The 15,773-nt window shown below is 43.7% G+C and overlaps 1 protein-coding gene across 4 annotated transcripts in view; it reads left to right on the top strand.

The window, feature by feature from the left end:
• The window catches only part of CAMSAP3 (calmodulin regulated spectrin associated protein family member 3), a 142,561-nt gene that overhangs the window by 120,540 nt on the left and 6,248 nt on the right, over window positions 1-15,773 (top strand). For all 4 annotated transcript variants that reach the window (XM_077469985.1, XM_077469983.1, XM_077469987.1 and 1 more), the window contains 8 exons: window positions 5,082-5,139; window positions 5,763-5,800; window positions 5,911-5,983; window positions 9,216-11,046; window positions 11,327-11,460; window positions 11,627-11,883; window positions 11,970-12,072; window positions 14,677-14,795. In XM_077469985.1, coding sequence (XP_077326111.1) covers window positions 5,082-5,139; window positions 5,763-5,800; window positions 5,911-5,983; window positions 9,216-11,046; window positions 11,327-11,460; window positions 11,627-11,883; window positions 11,970-12,072; window positions 14,677-14,795 — 2,613 coding nt within the window. The remainder of the gene's footprint in view (window positions 1-5,081; window positions 5,140-5,762; window positions 5,801-5,910; window positions 5,984-9,215; window positions 11,047-11,326; window positions 11,461-11,626; window positions 11,884-11,969; window positions 12,073-14,676; window positions 14,796-15,773) is intronic.

Below are 15,773 nucleotides of genomic sequence, written 5' to 3'. Positions count from 1 at the left end.
ATTGATTTCAATGGGCAGGGATGCTTTAGGAGCAGTGTATACAGCGCTCCTAAAGCACCCCAAAGATGCTGCTTGAAGGACTTTTTTTTAACATCCTGCCAGCGCAGCACCACAGTGTGAAAGCACTCAGGCTCTCACACTGGGACTGCAGATGAGGCATTTTTCAGGCACTTTACAGGTGCTATTTTTAGCGCTAAAGCACCTGAAAAATGCCTCCAATGTGATAGGGGTCTGAGGCTGGGTTCAGACTGATACTACACGACAGTCATACGACTATCATTCTACCTTGATCTGCGACATCAGTCCTACATTGGTTCTACATCCATCCGACTTGAACAGAATACTACTTTGATCCGCATGACTTGTCCTTTGATCAATCAAAACAATGCCAGTGTGACATAAATTCCTTTTGCTGCTGTAATCATCATGTCTGATGTCACAAGTCGAATGGTTAGGACAATCCTACTTTGATCTGACTTCAATGATAGTCAATAGGCTGAAGTAGGACCAAAGTCGGACCAAAGTAGTGCAGGGACCTTTTTCAAAATCGACCGATTTGTGTCGGACCAGTTAAGACTGCTCTCCTAGGAAACCATTGATTTACACAGGTCATGTGACATGAGCTTCCAAAGTCAGGGCGTATGTCGTACCAGTGTAAACCCAGCCTAAAACTGGAGCACTCAATCTGGTTCAGCTGTGCATGGTAGCCAATCGGCTTCTAACGTCAGCTTGTTTAATAAAGCTTTGACAATAAAACCTGGAAGCTGATTGGTTTCTATGCAGAAGTGCATCAGATTTTTCACTCTGCAGCTTTGATAAATCAAATCCAAGGTGTTTGTTATGGATGCTCACGGTATAACCGTGACTACCATTGTTACTTGGTATATTTGGAAAGTTGTTTATATATCCGGGAAGTTCGAGCGAGCGCCCCACCCCTCCCAAACTGTACCAGGCCGCATGCCCTCAACGCCCTCAACTGCGCCCCCCCCCCACCCCAAAGCACCTTGTCCCCATGTTGATGAGGACAAAGGGCTCTTCCTGACAACCCTGGCCGTTGGTTGGCTGGGGCCTGCGGGCGGGGGGCTTATCGAAATCCGGGAGCCCTCTTTAATATGGGGGCCCCCAGACCCCCACTCTATGTGAATGAGTATGGGGTACATCGTACCCCTACCTATTCACCTGGGGGAAAAAAGTGTCAATAAAAAAACACACTAGACAGGTTTTTAAAGTAATTTATTAGGCAGCTCCAGGGGTTTCTTCCGACTTCTCTGCTCTCTCCAGCCTCTTCTTCATGCTCTCCGGCCTCTTCTCCCGCTCTCCGGTGTCTTCTGCTGGGCTCCTCCGCTATCTTCTGCTCTTTTGCCTGCTCCTTTGTTAGAGTTGACCTGATCTTCTCCGTTGTTTTCTTCCCTCTTATATTCTTCCAATGTTGACAGGACGCTGTCTCCCACTATAATGCTGTGTGTACGGTGCACAACGACTTATATAGGCATGGGGCGTGGTCATCGGGTGATGTCATCCGCTGACCCCGGCCCTTATGACGTCATCGCCCCATCATGCCTTGGGCAGTGACGTCATAAGGGGTGACCACGCTCCATGCCTATATAAGTCGTTGTGCACCGCGCACACGGCATTGCATAGGGAGAGTGTGTGGTGTCAACATTGGAAGAAGGCGACGGAGAAGACCGGGCCAACGCTAGCAAATGAGCAGAAGATAGTGGAGGAGCCCGTCGGAAGACACGGAGAGGAGCAGAGGCCAGAAAGCAGGAGAAGAGGCCTGAGAGAGCGGAGAAGTCCGAAGAGACCCCTGGAGCTGCCTTATAAATTGCTTCAAAAACCGGTCTAGTGTGTGTTTTTATTTATTTTTTATTGACCCTTTTTTCCCCCCTAGGTGAATGGGTAGGGGTACGATGTACCCCATACTCATTCACATGGGGCAGGGGGGCCATGATCTGGGGCCCCCTTATTAAAGGGGGCTCCCAGATTCCGATAAGCCCCCCGCCCACAGACCCCGACAACCAACGGCCAAGGTCATGAACATGGTGACAAGGTGCTCTGGGGTGGGAAGGCCTCAGGGAGCCCCCCTGCCCCGAAGCAGCCACCCCCTATGTTGAGGGCATGCGGCCTGGTATGGTTCGGGGGGGGGGGGCTTCCCTCGTCCCCATCCCCCTTCCTGACTGGCCGGGCTGCGTACTCGGATAAGGGTCTGGTATGGATTTTGGGGGGACACCACGCTGTTTTTTCAGCATAGGGAGTTCCCCTTAAAATCCATATCCGACCGAAGGGCCTGGTATGCTCTTGGAGGGGGAATCCATGACTTTTTTTAATTTAAAATTCGGCGTGGAATTCCCCCTCAAGATTCATACCAAACACAGTGCCTGGTATTGGTGGGGATCCAAGTCGGATCTCTGTTCATTGAAGTCGGATGTGTCTCTGACTTCAAGTCGCAGGGCAAAGTCTGATCCAAAGTAGGGCCAGTGTTGTGTCGCACCAGTGTAAACCCGCCCTGGGGAGGGGGGCAAGGTTTTTTGGTTTGTGGTTACTAGCCAGTCATAAAACAGCCTATGCTTCTCAGTGGTCATACTATGTGAATAAAATTTAACGGTTTTGGGAAACCATTAAATGAGGATTATTATTTCCGATTTATTATAAATATTTTGAATGGGCCATTACATTTTTTAAAGCTGTTTTGTGTATGAATGTGAATAAGGCATATCTCTGGTATGCAGTGCCTGGAAAATGTATTTATACCCCTTGACATTTTCCACATTTTGTCATGTTACAACGTAAATGTATTTTATTGGGATTTTATATGATAGACTAACACAAAGTGGCACATAATTGTGAAATGGAAGGAAAATTATGAATCTTTTTTTTATAATATGGGAAAGTTTTCCCCAGTGGGGTTTTTCCGCAGCAAAATTACAATCTTTACAAATGGTTTTAGAAAAGTTTTTTTTTTATTGAAAAAATAAAAACAAAACATAGACGTTTAAAATATGAGCTCTGGTCAGAGATATGTACAACCATTCAATTTCTACAGTGGTATAACCATACAGCAGTACGTATTATTGGTCAAACATCTGCTATGCCAATTTTCCAACGCGTTTCAATGTGCATGGTCAGTCTTCCTCCATATAGGCATTGTTTATATGTGTTAACAGTAAAGATATACAAACAAAATCCCTTGTATTAACAAGGTAATATTGTAGAATTGTGTAGCATAGTTACCAATGAAGGGTGTAAATGGGCACATCCGGAAGTGATCCGCTCACGCCGCCGGCAGGGGGATGTCTCCATCTTGCGGGCGGAAAGGCAAATTCCACTCGCCTAGGGAGCATATTACTCACATTCATGTGTCCTTCCCATGCTATAATAGTTATTTTCGATTTTTTTATTTATTTATTTTTACAAATAAATATGTGAAAAGTGTGGCGTGCATTTGTATTCAACCCCTCTGAGTCAATACTTTGGAGAACCACCGTTTGCTGCAAATACAGCTGCAGGTCTTTTTGGGGATGTCTCTACCAGTTTTGCACATCTAGAAAGTGACATTTTTGCTTATTGTTCCTTACAAAATAGCTCAAGCTCTGTCGGATTGGATGGAGAGCATCTGTGAACAGCAATTTTCAAGTCTTGCCACTGATTCTCAATTGGATTTAGGTCTGGACTTTGACTGGGCCATTCTAACACATGAATATGCTTTGATCTAAACCATTCCATTGTAGCTCTGGCTGTATGTTTAGGGTCGTTGTCTTACTGGGGCGGAGGTTCACCTTCAAGCATCAAGTCTTTTGCAGACTCTTAGGTTTTCTTTGAAGATTGCCCTGTATTTGGCACCATCCATCTTCCCATCAACTCTAACCAGCTTCCCTGTCCCTGCTGAAGAAAAGCATTCCCACAACATGATGCTGCCACCACCATGTTTCATGGTGGGGATGGTGTGTTCAGGGTGATGTGCAGTGTTAGTTTTCTGCCACACATAGTGTTTTGCTTCTGACCAAAGCACTTTCTTCCACATGTTTGCTGTGTCCCCCACATGGCTTCTCGCAAAACTGCAAACAGTTTTTATGGCTTTTTAGCTTTGGCTGTCTTTAAACAATGGCGTTCTTCTTGCCACTCTTCCATAAAGGCCAGATTTGTGGAGTGCTGATTCTCCCATCTAATCTGTGGATCTCTGCAGCTCCTCCAGAGTTACCATGGGCCTCTTGGCTGCTTCTCTGATGAATGCTGACCTTGCCCGGCCTGTCAGTTTAGGTGGACGGCCATGTTTTGGTAGGTTTGCAGTTGTGCCATACTCTTTGAATTTTTGGATTATGGATTGAACCGTGCTCCTTGAGATGTTCGAAGCTTGGGATATTTCTATATAACCTAACCCTGCTTTAAAATTCTCCACAATTGTATCCCTGACTTGTCTGGTGTGTTCCCTGGCCTGTTCACTGAGGTTTTCTAACAAACCTCTGAAGGCTTCACAGAACAGCTTTATTTATACTGAGATTAAATTACACACAGGCGGACTCTATTTACTAATTAGGTGACTTGTGAAGGCAATTGGTTCCACTAGATTTTAGTTAGGGGTATCGGAGTAAAGTAGGATGAATACAAATGCACGCCACACTTTTCACATATTTATTTGTAAACCATTTATCATTTTCCTTCCACTTCACAATAATGTGCCACTTTGTGTTGGTCTATTACATAAGATCCCAATAAAATACTTTTACATTTTTGGTTGTAACATGACAAAATGTGGAAAGTTTCAAGGGGTATGAATATTTTTTCAAGGCACCATAACTGTCACAATTGCCAGTGTGTCCACTCAGTCATACTTTCATGCCCTCATGTGGCTGCTGTCAAATGTAGATGATCCCATGTGCAGCTCCATGGCAACTACAGATCTAAACTAAGGCTAAGATGGTGCTGTCCTCAGCTGTAAAGGATAGGAGGGTTTAGTTATTTGTTTATATTTCTATTTGTGTGTTTGGGGGGGGGGGGGATTCTAAAGGCTAATGGGTTTTTGCAGTAATATGGACTAAATGTAATAATCCTTCTAATGTTTAGCTGAATTATTTGTCTTTTAGATTTGCAGTCAAGCACTGAGAGCACCACACCCACACCATCAAGTGCGCACAGTGGAGGGTAATTTTTTTTTATTATTACAATCAGTGACAACAAGTTTACAAGTTACCTTTGGAAAACAGAATTCATATCACACAAAATCATGGATTTATGAATTTTTGGGACCATTGGCATTTTTACAGCAATCAGTGCTATAAAAATGCACTGATTACTGTAAAAATATCACTGGCCGTGAAGGCATTAACACTAGGGGGCTGATCAAGGGGTTAACTGTGTTCCCTAATGTGTGTTCTAACTGAAGGGTGGATGGGACTGTCATATTTGTGCTCAGATGCAGGGAAGGTCCACTTTAAATACTAGCCAAATTTACCTGAAACAATGTGTGCTGACCTGCCTTGCATCTGTGACTTGAGGTGGAGACCATGACCATAGGGCTGTGCACCTGTGTAAGAATCCCTAAAGCTAACAGGTAAATGTTCTGTTATTTAGATTCCCCCTGAGAGCACAAAGATCTCCCTCACAGCGCAAAGAATTTACTTGGTAGCCAAGAGTAATGGGTATATTAGGGAAGATGCTCTCTGGTGGTCAAAAATTATGATAGGGAGTGAGGTAAAACTTTTTTTGTTTAAAATCAAAATGCGTTTAAAATAAGTATGTTTTTCTTATATTTCTTTTTTTCTCAGGTGTTCTCCTGTCTTTAACTTCCGACCTGGAACCACAGGTGAGTCTCACTTACCACCACTATAAACGTTTTAAGGGTCGACTTGAATGTACATTATAGAATATAGCTGTATTGAATTTTTTTACACTAAGTTGTCCTTTTTATGGTAGGATCCCTCCCTCACTCTTCATCAATGTCTCACATGGAAGGATTTGGAAAGTCCTGGGCAAAAAATCCATTAAGGTAGGTGTAGAAGTTCTTCATTAAAAGTGCTCTGAAAGCATTGTATACATTTTTTGTTTTTTTATGGGGTCAATCCCATATCTTTTTATTAAGATTTCAAATCGTAATTGAACATTGTAGGTAGACAAAGTCAAGTACAAAAATTGAACAGTTATCATAGGCAGTGTACGGACAGTGAGAACCATAATATATAGAAATAATAAAGGGGTCCAACCATGGACCCAAAAAAAGTCCATAAGCAGGTATGAGAAACTACATCAACGTGGGTAATCGTGAAGAGTCCCATGTAAAACATCTGCAGCTATATTTCTAGAAAGGGCTAGAACAAAAACATTGGCCTTATTTCAGGACAACGTTGTAGGACCAGCGGAAAGGTCAAACAGGACTATACCCACCTAACCCCTCGACAAGACAAATCAAAACCATTGTTCTATAAAAATTAACTTTATCTAATAAAACAACCACTATAGAACCAAGCCATTGACTCGATTAGCTGTCGGGTAAACAATGAAAAGAGACAGGATATCAAATATATCAGCTACATATTCTGTAGGGTAGTTTTTCACATCTAGAGCTTAAACAAAAACCCTAATCCAAGGATAAAGATCCAGCTAAAGGACCCAAAATATACTGGAGTGAAAAGGTAAACCAAGCTAATAAAGAAAAAGAAAACAGGGTGAAAGGAAGAAAGAGTAAGGCCATGCCCATCTGAGAGTCGGTCAACAGAAGCCAATGTCAACCCTAAAGGGGGTTGTAAAGGCAGAAGGTTTTTTATCTTAAAGCGGGATTCCACCCTAAAGTGGAACCTCCGCTGATCGGAACCCCCCCCCCACTCCGGTGTCACAATTGACACCTTTCAGGGGGGAGGGAGGTGGAGATACCTGTCAAAGACAGGTATTTTCACCCACCTCCGGGCATAGACTCCCACGGGAGTCTACGCCATTTCCTGCCCTGCCGCGCTGTCTGCTGGGACACACACGGGTCCCAGTGACAGCGCGGAGATTTCCGATTGCGCGGCTCGCGCATGCGCAGTAGGGAACCGGGAAGTGAAGCCGATTCGCTTTACTTCCTGATTCCCTCACCTCAAATGGCGGCGGCAGCAGCCGAGGCCCGAGCGGTCGATCGGCCTCGGCTGCCGGCATCGCTGGAACCTGGGACAGGTGAGTGTCCATTTATTAAAAGTCAGCAGCTGTAGTATTTTTTTTTTTTTTTCAAAGGTTTTTATTGGTTTTCAAAATACATCATACAGAAGAATAATAACACATATATATATATATATATATATATATATATATATATATATATATATATATATATATATATATATATATATATATATATATATATATATATATATATATATATATATATATATATATCAGGCAATCCATATTGAGCATGAATAATACAAACAGGTTGTATATGGTTATACAGTAGATGTAGAATGGAACCTTAGGTCTAAGTAAACATTTAACAACATGTAGAAATCTATGGAAGAGATTCCAAATGCAGATAAAATCAGAGCGTTTCATTGCGTAGGTGTAGGGTTGTACTAGGATCAACAGGTCTAAAGTTGGATTGCCCAACCGCGACAATAAAGAACGTGTCGAGGTAAGGAAAGATCAAGAAGGAGGTAAGGGGGGATGCTACAGGTTTACACCTTCTATTCTGGAGATGCGTATCCTTTTCGGGAGAAGGGTGAGGAGAGGGAACTATGTAAAAGAGAGACGGGATAAAGAACGAGTGGGAAAGGGCAGAAAGAGGGGAGATTGTTGCTTTAGGTAAGAGAATCAGACGGGGGTTCAGGAGATCTGCTACTCGCCGTCCACGAACGAACACCCTTTTAGGGTGGACGGTTGTGGTGTCCTATGCTAGGAAACCCAGGGGGTACACGGTGTTAATTACGGGTACCTAAGTATTCGATGGTTAGTCAGGGGGGGTTTTGTATCAGGTCGTGAAAGTCAGCAGTAGTCCGAAAGTGGAGCCAAGGCGCCCATTTGGAGCTAAAATTCGTCGGAGTGTCAGCATGAATGTGGATCAGTTCTTCTATGTTTGCTATCTTGTCTACTCTACGAAGCCATTCTGCAATGGAAGGGACGGTAGGAGACTTCCAATAGATCGGGATGCATTGCTTCGCTGCACTGATTAAGTGGAGTGTGAGAGGTTTTCGGTAAGACGTGCTAGATTGGGCATTGTGATGTAGCAAGAAAAGAGCTGGAGAGAAGGGTATGGTCGAGTTTGTAATTTGTTCAATTTTCCTATGTATTATCTGCCAGAAAGGACGTATGGCTGAGCAAAGCCACCACAAGTGTAGGAGGGTGCCGCCTGGATTGTGGCATCTCCAGCAGGTATCCGAGCAGCTGTAGTATTTATAGCTGCTGGCTTTTAATATTTTTTTTTTGGGCGGAATCCCTCTTTAATGCATTAAGATAAAAGGCCTCCTGTGTGCATCAGCCCCCTAATACTTACCTGAGCCTCATCTCTGTCCAGTGATGTCCATGAGTGCCTCTGCCATCCAGGACTCTCCCTCCTGATTGGCTAGGACACAGCAGCGGCGCCATTAGCTACCGTTCCTGACGATCAAAGTAATTTAGCCAATCAGGAGAGGGGGCAGGTCCAAACCGTGGATCCATGTCTGAATGGACCCACAGAGCTGTGGCTCGGCTCGGGTGCCCCGATAGCAACCTGCTTGCTGTGGGGACACACGACTGGAGGGAGGGGCCAGGAGCAGCGAAACAGGTAAGTATAGCCTGTTTGTTATTTTTAAAGGAAAAAAAGACACTTTAATATCATTTTAAGTATCTGGCACCCATAGGTAAGAGAGCCAGGGGGTCCATACCTTTTCAGACAGGGATTGTTTATCCCATAAGACACTAACCATTTTTTTTCATGTAGCGTTATCCAACTCCGCTTTAGCTTCATTAGAGCCAAATCGATCACTGTACTTTTCCATGCAGTAGCGATGGCTATTTTACCCACCAAAAACATATAATATAATATATTAAAGTCTTTGTGGATCTTGGGATATTGTCCACAGGTTTGTTAAGCAGTTGGATTTGAGACTCTTTAGTAATGTTATCCAGGGTGACTGAGTAAATTAGGGAATGAACTCGTATCCAGAAACATCAGACCTTGGGGTAGGTCCATCATGTGTGAAGAGCAACGATGTATACATTTTACACTACCTGTACAGTCCTGAACATATGTTTTTTTTTTTTTCCTTTCCTTCCAGCTCCCCACTGTCTCAGGCAGTTTCCTTCAGCATACCATTTGGCCTTGACAGTGATGTTGACATTGTAATGGGGAACCCTGTGAACATTCTTCGTTCTGTCAGCTCAGATAGCCTTACACCTCCTGTGTATGCTCCCTCTTCCCCAAAATCCCCCCAGTGCATTACTCGAGCCACCTACAGCCCTCCTGAGGATGCAGCTGAATTTCCAACACAACCACGCACCTTTAAGAAGGTCCCATTGACTGGAAAGTGCACCACAGACCTGCAGGTTCAGGAGAAACCAGGTGGTGGACAGGGAACACAGACAGAATTGCCCACCATTGAAGAAGCACTGCAAATTATCCACAGTTCTGAGACTCGGCTGCACCCAGAGGGAGCACCAGATGGATTTTACCTTCACTCACCAGAAGAGTCAAAGCCATCTAAAGTAGAGAATGATATGGTCCCAAATCTGGGTGTGTACAGGACACATGATACATCCAGAAGATTGTCTAGAGATGACGATTCTGTGCTAAGAGACAATAGCCTGGATTCTGATGTGGATGAGAACAGGGCAAATCAAGAGTCCAGTCGCAGCTCTCTTAGCTCACAAGCTGATTCCTCTGCTGGATCAGGTACAAAGATGACAAGTTTTGCTGAACGTAAGAAGAAACTTGATGCCAAAGTTAACTCGGATGGTTCCCCATCTGGTTCACCCAATACAACAACATGGGCCCAAAAGGCAGAGGAGTCTCCTGTAAAGAGTCCTGCTTTAAACTCTGAAATGAATCAGCTTGGTGCCAGGCTTGAAGAGAAGAGAAGGGCTATTGAAGCCCAGAAAAAGAGAATTGAAGCGATTTTTGCCAAGCATCGACAGCGACTTGGAAAGAGTGCCTTTCTTCAACTGAAAAAGGAGGAAGGGGAGGATGACTGTGAAGAAGATGATCTGAAATTATCACCAGATGAGGGCCTTCCTAAAGAGTTAGAAGAAGAGAGACAGATGAAACGAAACGAAGAAGAAAAGAATGAGAAGATGAATGATGGGTCTGTAAAACCACGGGGAGAGAAACAAGTGAGCTTTTCCCCTGAGGTGACAAAAGCAGGACTAGATAACAATCTAGGAGATTATAATAAAGCAGTAGCAAAATTAAATTCAGCACTATCATCTCTACAGACGGACATGAAAAGATTATCTGACCAGCAGGAGAAGCTGATGAAGAAAGAGAGCAAAGCTTGGGTCATCCCAGCTCCAAAGTCCTCCCCTCCACCCCATCGACCCAAGTCTTCACCACCTACTAGACTTACGAGAGAGTTCCAAACTCCTCGTTCCTCATCTGCATCTCCTTCTCAGTCACCTTCACGAATAGCTCCAAAATCCCCCCAACCCAACACCAGGAGGTCTTTGCAACCTGTGCCTGTAACGCCTAAAAGTCCCAAAAATACACGACCAGTAGAGCTGAAGCTTCCACCTCTCAACAGAGTCCTGACTCCTCCCCAAAATGTGGACACCATACCTCACTTGCGTAAATTCTCCCCAAGCAAAGCTCAAGTCCAGACGCGATCCTCTCTACATTTTGCAGATGATACAAATGAAGGTGAAAATGAGGACACTTTGCCAACTAATGAAGTCCATGGAAACAACTCGCGTCCAGTAGCCTCTGTGGTTCCTCAGAGTAGTGTCATTGGGCCACTGGCTGGGGAAGAGAGGGAAGGGAAGAGGAGCAGTTTGATTGAGATCCCATTGTCCGATCTGCAACCAACAGAAGAATCTGATTTAGAAGGAGAGGACTCGTTGGATGCAACTCCTGGAGAGGATGGTGTAACACAGAGAGGACTTGGATTCTTCTTCAAGGTAAAGCCATTGAATAAGCTGTGTGTATGTATATATTATAAAGATTAATACTGTATGTATGTGTATATATAATTTCAAATCTACTTTAATTCTGCAAGCACTAAAGCACCATCGGATAGATTATATCCTGTCCTCTTTACTTTATAAATATTAAAATCCATTAGTATTTCCTACACTGCTACTGTTTGGGCATTTGTCATCCATTAAATGTTCTATATGGTGATAGTGGGGATTGGAGCTGTAATTGATAGTTGTAAATTTAGATGCCTTCTTTCCTTAGGGTGAGGCAAGGACAGAGATGGAGATGGCCCAAAGGAGAGCAGCCTTGCTAGAGAAACAGCAGAAGAGGAGTGAGGAAGCCAAAAAACGAAAACAGTGGCAGGAAGAAGAAAGGGAGAAAAAAGAGGAGGCCAAGTATGTTCTACCTGGGCACCATAAAGTCAATTATATTTTTGTTCTAATAAAAACTGTGAAGTTTTCAGATGGATAGAGTCAAGATACTCTTTCTGGACTAGCTATAGGATTAATATTTTTCAATATCTACAATATCTTGGGTGGATAAGATTTTTAATTTTTTTAGACCTCAAGAGGAGCAGCAGCAGCAGCAGCAGCAACAGCAGCAACAGCGGCAGCGTAAGGATGAAGATACTATTCTACGTCGTGGTGACTTCACAAAGCTGGAGTATCAGCGTCGACACCAGCTGAAGATCATGGAAGACCTGGACAAAGTTCTCCGGCAGAAACCAATGACCGTCCGGGCTGTAAAGAAGCCTCGACCCAAGACCGTCTTCCATGATGACTCGATGATTGCTCGAAGCCCTGTCAGAGGATTGTTGGGTAATATTTTAGATTACTGAAAGAAGATAGAAGTTGACTTTTGCTGTATCTGCAAAGAATAGTACTTATTTGTGGTCTGTTTTCAGGTTCCAAGCTAAGTAAAGTTTATTCTCAATCCACCATGTCCCTCTCCACGGTGGGGAATGAAAATGGCAGTGGAACTATGAGGAAGTCTCCTAGATCTCCAAGGTAAAGTTTACCTCTGTGGACAACATATAGGGGATGTAGACAGCATGAAAGACAAAATAGTCTAGTCTAAGGAGTGTTGTCTTTTTGTCTTCGTTTGGCATCTTGCGATGCATACAGGGAGCCTACCTACCTGCCAAGTATTTCAGTTTGCCTTGCCTCTTTATCTCTGTAATCTGCTGATCCTGGAACACATGTGCTGGGGATGTTGCCTTTCAGACACAGAAATCCTGATGTAAAAGAAATGTCAGTATGAAGAGCAGTTTTCCCACAGCTACCAATCAGAATCAAACGTGCCTTAAAAGTTTGAATATTATTGATGAAGAAAGTGTAGAGTGCAGTTATACTGGACAACATGGAGTACACTGTTCCATTCAGACTCTTTTATGCTTGAGTCCTTTACAAAAGGGTTGGAAATATAACGGGGTGTATGAAATCTCTTGTTCTGCGGTTTCAAAAAAGACCCAACGGACCATTTTAATGAGAATTTATAAAGTATTCTGGTAGCATGGTCTGGTTCAGGCCACATTCACACTTTTTTTGCCCATGTTGTTGCAGTGTTCATGCACATCAAAACTCAAAAAAAAAAAGCTCAGCATATGCGAATAGGCACTTAATGTTTAAAAAAGGAAACTTTGAACAGAGGATGAAAGGATTAAAACCCTGGTACTAAACCCATGGCCCAAAAGACACATATGGCCTTTGGTGTTACCATACGGTCCTCAGGCACAGCAGTCAGTAGTAGTGATTTTTCCATACCTAGGTCCTTTCTCGGGGATCGTGACAGAAAATATTTGTTAAATTTTATTACATTGCAGTTCACTATTTAGTTTTCTTTATTTAAAATTAGTTTTTGTTCTTTTATTTTCACCTGGTGATCCGACCAGTAAGTCTGGTATTTTTCAACTTCCTTGAAAAAGACCAAGCTGTCTTTTATTTCCAGTACAATGTTTTATTTGAAAACAGGTTGTAAAACCCAATATAACTTTTTGTGAAATAACAGACCAACCTGTCCTGACAAAGTAGCAGTTAGAAGATTGAGACAAACCATTTACCACTACGGGGCACTTATAATGGTCAGCTTTTATATGGTCATGTAAAGCCTTTATCCCAAAAGGGGAAAAAAAAAACTTTTCCTGTAACTGAGGGTAGATCCACTTTCATGGGGGGGAGAAACACCCCCCAGGAACATAATTTCCTGCTTGTATGATTGGCTCACTGATTTTCCCATAAGTCTGCACTAAGATGCAAGTCAGATTTCAGGCACCCCCTGCAACAAAATTGTTATTTTTGGTGTGATATTCCCAATAGGAACACGTCTAAAGGGATGCAGACCTAGCAGTTTTCCTCATTAGTGCCCTGCAGCTGATTGATAATTAGGAAATCACTCCCATTAGACTCACTGAGAACAGAGGCACAGACAAACACAGAGGGATTTTTTTCAGAATAACAAAAGTTAGGAATCTGCAACAAAGCTTGTTAACATCTTTGCAGTGTACATAGATCACCCAGATGGGAATGCTTTTTTCTCAACAAAAGTGGAGTTACACTTTAAGTGTTAGCGGAGCTTCAATTTGTAAGTCGAGTCCATCTAAATACGCTAGTCTAAGCCCTTGTACACACGGTCGGAGATTCCGACAACCAAATCCGTCAGGTTTTGTCCGACGGATCTTGTCCGAAACTGTTGCATACACACGGTCGGACAAAGATGTCGGAAAATCCGATCGTTCGGAACGAGATGATGTAATTTCATTACGATGGGACTACGTTCAGGCTAGTAGCCAATAGCTTTGATGTAGGAATTTGATCTGAGCATGCGCGGCACTTTGTCCGATCGGAATTCTCTACACATGGTCGGATTATGTCTGATCGGACCAGTTTGTCGGAAAATATTTCCAGCAAGTTGGAAAATTTGGTCCGACGGAAACAGTCCAATGGAGACCACACACAGTCGGATTATCCGACAAAACGGTCCGATAGGAAACGTTCAGACGGATTCTCCGACCGTGTGTACAAGGGCTAACACTAACCTCCCCCAGACTGACAATGCTGGTGTCCAAAGGTGTCTACTACTTCATCCAGAATGCAGACATCCTGAGACAGGAAGTTTGCTACTGGCAGGATCACCAGGTGAAATGAAATAAAAAAGGAAAAAATGCAGCCACAACATCTAAGAACTGGTAAGATGCCATATATTATAATTCTTTTGTAACATGTCCCCAGTCTGACAGTCTCTCTTACACCATGCTCCCAGTCTCCAACCACTCCTGTAACAGCCCTTGACCATCTCCTGCGGCCTGCCCACACACCTTCTGCTGTATCATGTCCAGTTCTTGACAATTATTTTGTAGCTTTACCTACACTGAACATTATGAGTGGCCCATTGGTGATGTCAGGCACTTGAGATTCCTATGTCTAGCGTTGGATTAGAACCTCTGTCAGGTTTTTATTGCTATGTTCACCTGCCCCAGTAAGCACCCAGGCAGTAAGGGGACACGGTAAGGAACACATGACTGATAGAGTTCAAGAATCTGAAGAAGAGTGTTGTGTTTTGTTTTTTGTATAATCCGATTATACACTAATAGACTTTCTCTTTTATCCCTACAGAGCGGTGTCTCCCTCTGGTCTCATGTCTCCCAGCCGGGGTCTCTTCACTCAGAATGGCGACAAAGACTGGGACACTGGATCCACAGCCTCATCCCCTGCCTCCATCCCAGAATACACTGGTAACTTTTCTAACCTTCTCTCATAATTTGTAAATTCTTGCTCTGTCAGTGTCATTCATTTTAAAAATGGATTTTTGCGTTGCTATCTCTCTTTTACTGTCCTGATCCTCCACTCCCCACGATCTGGGCTTTGGATCCTGCTCTGGTCTTGATGACATCCAGGGGTGCCCGGCCCCTAATCTACATGCAGGGTGCTAGATGCATGGATACTAATTGGCTTCAAATAAGGGTGGGCTCGGGGTGCAGAGCACTGCAATCTGTTGTGTGACATTAACAAATTAATAATCGCTAAGGTCTTCCTGTTTTTCCTTCTGGCCAATCAGGAAGTGGGTCCTGAGACCCTATTGGTCAGGAGTCCAAACACCTGATTGGCTGGAAGGAGAAGCGACGGCCGGAACATGGGGAAGCTGCAACCATGACCTGCATTGGGTAAGTGCAGGGCTGGCGGGCCAGAGGGCTAGAGAGTGGGGGGGGGGGGGGTGGAAGATTCTAGTGTGGGGTGGTAGGCTGGAGTGATGGGGGGGGAGGGGGGGGGTCTCTGGTCCACCTGCATCCTCAAACAGAAGGTGTCTAACATCCACAAGCCTCATGATGTCATCATAGAGGAGTGGAGGAGGACTTCAGTTGGCAACCTCTGAGCTTGCCACTGAAGTCCTCTTTCATGCCCAAGAGGGTTAAGGCAGTGCTGGAAAATAATGGTGGCCACACAAAATATTGACACTTTGGTCCCAATTTGGACATTTTCACTTAGTGGTGTACTCACTTTTGTTGCCAGCAGTTTAGACATTATGGCTGTGTGGGGAGTTATTTTGAGGGGACAGAAAATTTACACTGTTATACAAGCTGTACACTCACTACTTTACATTGTAGAAAAGTGTCGTTTCTTCAGTGTTGTCACATTAAAAGATATAAAAGAAAATTATAAAAATGTGTGGGGTGTACTCACTTTTGTGAGATACTGTAAGTAAATTTCCTTTT

The sequence above is a fragment of the Lithobates pipiens genome, unplaced genomic scaffold (genome assembly GCF_037356315.1).
Source record: "Lithobates pipiens isolate NorthernLeopardFrog02 unplaced genomic scaffold, aLitPip1_a1.2 Scaffold_8, whole genome shotgun sequence".
Lineage (NCBI taxonomy): Eukaryota > Metazoa > Chordata > Amphibia > Anura > Ranidae > Lithobates > Lithobates pipiens.
Note: the sequence above shows the minus strand (reverse complement) of the source record. Positions and strands in the feature narration are given on the sequence as shown.